At 43.4% G+C, this 6,343-nt stretch overlaps 1 protein-coding gene across 1 annotated transcript; it reads right to left on the reverse strand.

The window, feature by feature from the left end:
- Window positions 1-495: 495 nt before the first annotated feature.
- On the reverse strand, window positions 496-5,775 carry LOC134299487 (nucleolar protein 58-like). The gene is made up of 2 exons (XM_062982457.1): window positions 3,738-5,775; window positions 496-2,172 (listed from the first exon to the last, which is right to left on the reverse strand). The coding sequence occupies exon 1, from the start codon at window positions 4,764-4,766 to the stop codon at window positions 4,116-4,118; it is 651 nt and encodes a 216-aa protein (XP_062838527.1). The 5' UTR covers window positions 4,767-5,775; the 3' UTR covers window positions 496-2,172; window positions 3,738-4,115.
- Window positions 5,776-6,343: the final 568 nt, after the last annotated feature.

Raw genomic sequence — 6,343 nt, forward strand, 5'->3', positions numbered from 1 at the left:
GGGTTGGACTGGATGGCCCTTGGGGTCTCTTCCAAACTCTATCAATCTATGATGCTATGAAATCTCAGCAGATACCAAGACCTCGCTGTCTAAATGAGAAGAAACCCAGAGGGATGATATATGGCATGGACACCAACCCCAAGACAGATTCAAGTGGTCAGAACTGGTCAGTCCTGTCTAGACTGAACATAGTGCAACAAACCATAACAGAAATGCCCTGTTGGGGCTGATTTAGGATTGCCATTGAAGTTGGCCAACCAACTAGAGTTGTCCTTTGGTATCTGCTGGGGGTTTGGTTCCAGGATGCCCATCCAACCCCTTGGACACCAGACACCATGGATACTCAAGTCCTGTTATGTGATAGCCTATCATTATTTATTTATTGTGTCAGAGGTGGATTGAGAATACAAGTATAATGTATTTAAAAACACAAAGTTAAACTTGGCATCATGCTAAATGTCTTTTGACCAGAAGCTGCCTCTGGTGTTGCTGTCCTCCACTGTGTGTATGGCAGGGCTCAGACTGCATTGTAGTAAGACGTCTGTGGTTTGCTCTTCTCCACACTCACATGTCATGGACTCCACTTTGTAGTCCCATTTCTTAAGGTTAGCTCTGCACCTCGTGGTGCCAGAGCCTTCCAAGTCGCCTTCCAAATGCCTTCCAAGTCACTCAATCTGTCAGGGGATGATGGTGTGCAGAGTGGATTCCAAAAATCATCATCCTCGTCTCACCTCCTTCTCCAGACTGTATTCCCATGCTGAGAAACAGCACTGGTCAAACAAACACTCCAGCAGACGAAGTCCAACTGTTGATTAACTTTATTTACATGTCTATTTACAGTTTGCATTTCTCGGCTTCAGAGCATAGAATTCATAGTCCATCTTCAGCGAATGCTCAAGCCGAACACCACAGAAAAGATAAATAGCATTCCTCAGATGGGAGGATGCTCCAACCCTCAAAGGCCAGAAATCAAGCCTCATAGGTCCCAGTAATCACAACAGGCTGTCAGTCAAAACTAGCCTGCTGTTAACTATTTCATTACTGAAAATACACACTCTAGCTCATCAGCAGTAAACACTTGATTTACATTTCATACAAATACAACCATACTCCAACACAATCTTCTGTGTGCCCAGGGGGGAATCTCTCATCTGATATCAGCCACCGATTGAGGTTCTAGGTTTTAGCCTGCCACTTTTGGATTCTCGCTTGCTGAGGTGTTCCTGCGAGTATCTCGTGAATCTTAGGAAGCTATTTCTTGATTTAAGGCAATAGCTTGCTGGATGATACCCAAACACAAGATCACCTGGAGATGTCACTGCCTTGGTCCTTTCTATCAGAGTATTTGCAGCACAGCAGTAGTTGGATGGAAGCAGTGGAGCGCAGAACGAAGAGATACTAAGAGACGTTGGTAAAACTATTTACAAAATTTTACTGTATGCAGCAATAATCAACACAAACAGACTTGCAGACGACAGACGAACACAGGACTGCTCTGTTCTCCAACCGAACTTGACTCGAACTCTAGGCAGACAGAACTCAACTGAACAGAACTGAACTGATGCAATCAGTATGCACAAACACTTGAGTCTGGATACTCCCTAGTTCCAGCCACACATCAAGGTCATCATAGCTTCTTGGCAATTAACTCTTTCCACACTATGGTACATTCTGGATGGTGCAATCAGTTGCAATACAAGCATGGCACAAATTGTATTTAAACACTATCAATACACAAATCCCACATTAACAATTTCATCACAGGCTGCTATTTCCCAGTGGATGTCAGGTGGTGCAATACGGGCTAAACAGAATAATTTATCCAGTGGTGTAGGGCATAAGCATCCTGTGACAATGCGGCATGTCTCATTAAGGGTCACATCCACTGTTTTAACGTGGTGAGATGTATTCCACGCTGGGCATGCGTATTCTGCAGCACAGTAGCAAAGCACAAGGGGAGATGTCTTCACTGGGTCTGGTTGTGATGCCCAGGTTGTGCCAGTTAGCTTTAGTATGATATTGTCTAGCATCCACTTTTTGCTTAATAGTCAAGCAGTGCTTCTTGTAAGTCAGATCACGGTCCGGAGTAACTCCGAAGTATTTTGGTGTGCTGCAATGCTCCAGTGGGATTCCTTCCCAGGTCATCCTCAGAGCTCGAGATGCTTGTCTGTTCTTAAGATGAAAAACACACTTTAGGAATCAGCTGGTTTTATTTATTTATTTATTTATTTATTTTATTTACAGCATTTATATTCCGCCCTTCTTTCTCACCCCGAAGGGGACTCGGGATGGATCACATTACACATATAGGCAAACATTCAATGCCTTTTAACATAGAACAAAGACAAGACAAACATAGGCTCTGAGTGGGCCTCGAACTCATGACCTCCTGGTCAGAGTGATTCATTGCAGTGATTCATTGCAGCTGCTCTCCAGCCTGCGCCACAGCCCAAGCCCTGCGCCACAGCCTGAGCCCTGTAATAAGTAGTATTTTCCCGGTAATAAGCAGTAAGATCACCTAAAGCTTTGGGGAGCTTCTGTTCAACCATAGAAAAATTTATAATATCACAAAGAACTACCACCTCACCCGCTTCATAGGAAATCTGCTACAAAACAGGAGCTTTTTTATTAAGTGTCAGGACAAGAAAAGCAGACGGCGAAAACAGAAGAATGGCCTGACTCAGGGTGGAGCATGTTTGCTCCATCAGTGTTCAACATAGCCTATCATGATGATGATGATGATGATGATGATGGTTATATAGAGTGCTGTCCCTTATATAAAATAACAAAATCAAGCTTTGCATTTTTGGAATTATTTACAAAAACATTTCAAGCCATGGATAGGAGCCTCTGGTGGCCTAGGGGATAAAAGCCTCGTGACTTGAAGGTTGGGTTGCTGACCTGAAAGCTGCCAGCTCCATGCGGGGACACGAGAGAAGCCTCCCACAAGGATGGTAAAAAATCAAAACATCCAGGCATCCCCTGAGCAACGTCCTTGCAGACGGCCAATTCTCTCACTCCAGAAGCAACTCTGACACACACAAAAAAAGCCATGGATGGCTGAATCCGTAGATGCAGACTCTACGGATGCAGAAGGCCAGCCGTGGTTGGTTATCTAGATGACAACGCATGGCGGTGCTGCAGATTTCTAGGCCGGGTTGACTTGGATCCATCTTCCTGTCACTCTGGCCTTTGCTCTTAATGTTGATATTTCCATCCCTTCTCCGATTACCTTTAATTCCAAGACAAATCCAATTACCGGGAGCCATGGCTGCCTCTCCCGAACACACAACAAACTCTCCCAAATTTGGGTACGGCTAATGGAGGCCATAATCGTGTCTTGGGGGAAAGAGCACCAAACGGGGTTGGGGTCAAGGAACTCATTAAAAAAGTCCATGCGACACCGGAGCTGCTCCAAAACAACAACGGGTAGTAACATAATCCTTTTAAAACGCCCCATGTAAATAAACTTTTTTCAAAGTTGGGGTCCAGCTGAAGATACCCATAATTATGTAGAGTTCTATTGCATTAGCACCGGAGTACTCATGCAAATTCCTTTAGCTGTATATTTTTTCCCTTTTCCTTCCAAAGAGACCTTTTAAGTCCTAACAAATTGGTTTGTTGTGATGTTAACCACTTTGGCGCTGGTGTTTTGCAAAGCAGCTGCGCACGGGAGGCATTTGGGAGCCCGGAGCAAAAGTTCATGCACACACTCAAAATGATATTTATTTACCGACCTCCCCGGCTGTCTCGTTTGCACCGTGTCGCCTTTTCCTCCCTGTCAGGATGAGTCCCATCGGGTACCAGGCCTCCGGGGAGAACGAATGTGCAAATCCACAGGATCCCTCGTTGCCAAGGCAACAGCAGCATCCTTTTTCCGAGCAGGAATCCCGCGGCTGGCTTCGTGTCTTTGGGGCTCCTCCTGGGTGGCTGGCTGCCATTAATCTGCTTCTGTCTTCCAGGAGATTCCTTGGAGGGTTCTTCACAGTTCAGGCTTCTGGGAGATTTCAAAGGGGTTTCTAAATGCTCTTTTATTGGGAAACAAACAACTCCCCCCTTCCTAGAACTACCAGTCAGTTCTCTTTCCTTTCGTTTTCTCCTTTCTCTTCCCTTCTCTATCTCATTTCCTTCCCTTCTCCTTTTTCCATCTTCTCTCTTCCCTTCTTCTCCTTTTCTATCTTCTTCCCCATTTTCATCTTCTCCTTTTTCACCTTCTTCATCTTCTTCTCTTCCCTTCTACTCCTTTTCTTCTCCTTTTCTATCTTCTTCATCTTCTCCTTTTTCACCTTCTTCATCTTCTTCTCTTCCCTTCTACTTCTTTTCTTCTCCTTTTCTATCTTCTTCCCCATCTTCATCTTCTCCTTTTTCACCTTCTTCATCTTCTTCTCTTCCCTTCTACTCCTTTTCTTCTCCATTTCTATCTTCTTCCCCATCTTCATCTTCTCCTTTTTCACCTTCTTCATCTTCTTCTCCTCCCTTCTACTCCTTTTCTTCTCCATTTCTATCTTCTTCCCCATCTTCATCTTCTCCTTTTTCACCTTCTTCATCTTCTTCTCCTCCCTTCTACTCCTTTTCTTCTCCATTTCTATCTTCTTCCCCATCTTCATCTTCTCCTTTTTCACCTTCTTCATCTTCTTCTCTTCCCTTCTACTCCTTTTCTTCTCCTTTTTCACCTTCTTCATCTTCTTCTCTTCCCTTCTACTCCTTTTCTTCTCCATTTCTATCTTCTTCCCCATCTTCATCTTCTCCTTTTTCACCTTCTTCATCTTCTTCCCTTCCCTTCTACTCCTTTTCTATCTTCTTCACCATCTTCATCTTCTCCTTTTTCACCTTCTTCATCTTCTCTTCCCTTCTACTCCTTTTCTTCTCCTTTTTCACCTTCTTCATCTTCTTCTCTTCCCTTCTACTCCTTTTCTTCTCCATTTCTATCTTCTTCCCCATCTTCATCTTCTCCTTTTTCACCTTCTTCATCTTCTTCCCTTCCCTTCTACTCCTTTTCTATCTTCTTCACCATCTTCATCTTCTCCTTTTTCACCTTCTTCATCTTCTTCTCTTCCCTTCTGCTCCTTGTCTTATCCTTTTCTATCTTCTTCCCCATCTTCATCTTATCCTTTTCTATTTTCTTCATCTTCTTCGCTTCCCTTCTCCTTCTCCATCTCCTTTTCTCCCTTTTTTCCCTTCTCTATCTCTTCTCCTCCCCTTCTCCTTCTCCTCCAGCATCTTCTCCTCTTCTCCTCTTTTTCCATCTTCTCATTCATCTTCATCTCCTCCTCCTCTTCTCTTTTTTCATCTTCTTTACCTTCATCTTCTCCTCTCATTCTCCTCCTTTCCCATCTTCTTCTTCATCTCCTCCTCCCCTTTTCTTCTCCTTTTCTTCTCCTTCTTCTCCTTTTCCATTTCCTTTATCGTCATTTTCTCCTCTCCTTCTCCTACTTCTTTTCCATCTTCTTCTCTTCCCTTCTCCTCCTTTTCTTCTCCTTTTCTATCGTCTTCCCCATCTTCCTCTTATTCTTTTCCATCTTCTTCATCTTCTTCGCTTCCCTTCTCCTTCTCCATCTTCTTTTCTTTTTCTCCCTTTTCTTCCCTTCTCTATCTCTTATCCTCCTCTTCTCCTTCTTCTTCAGCTTCTCCATCTTCTTCATCATCTTCCTCTTCTCCTCCCTTCTCCTTCTTCTCCTTTCCCATCTTCTCCTTCATCTTCATCTCCTCCTCCTCTTCTCTTTTTCATCTTCTTTACCTTCATTTTCTCCTCTCCTTCTCCTCCTTTCCCATGTTCTTCTTCATCTCCTCCTCTCCTTTTCCTTCTTCTCCTTTTCTTCTCCTTCTTCTCCTTTTCCATCTCCTTTATCGTCATTTTCTCCTCTCCTTCTACTTTTCCATCTTCATCTCCTTCTCTCCTTTTCCTTTTCTTCTTTTTCCATCTTCTTCATTTTCTCCTCTCCTTCTCTTCCATTTCCATCTTCTTCATCTTCTCTTCTCCTTTTTCCTTCTCCTTCTTCTCCTTTTCCATCTTCATATTCTCTCCTTTACCTTTTCTTCTCCTTTTTTATCTTCATCTTCTCTCCATTTCCTTCTCTTCTTCTTTTTTCATCATCTTCATCTTCGTCTTCTCCTCCTTTTCTCCTCCTACTCCTCCTTTCCCATCTTCTTCTTCTTCTCTTTTCTTTTTCCTTCTCCTTTTCCATCTTCATCTTCTCCTCTCCTTTTCTTCACCATCTTTTTTCTATCTTCTTCATCATCATCTTCTCCTCTCCTCTCCTTTTTATTCTCCTTTTTAAATCTTCTCCTTCTCTTTGTTCTCCTCCTCCACCACCACCTTTTCCTTCCTTCCTTCCTTCCATCC

This window comes from Anolis carolinensis, chromosome 5, assembly GCF_035594765.1.
Source record: "Anolis carolinensis isolate JA03-04 chromosome 5, rAnoCar3.1.pri, whole genome shotgun sequence".
Taxonomy (NCBI): Eukaryota; Metazoa; Chordata; class Lepidosauria; order Squamata; family Dactyloidae; genus Anolis; species Anolis carolinensis.

What these genes read in the sequence shown, in the direction of transcription:
- LOC134299487 (XM_062982457.1), bottom strand. Translation starts at nt 4,766, where the DNA reads ATGAAGAAGGTGAAAAAGGAGAAGATGAAGATGGGGAAGAAGATAGAA.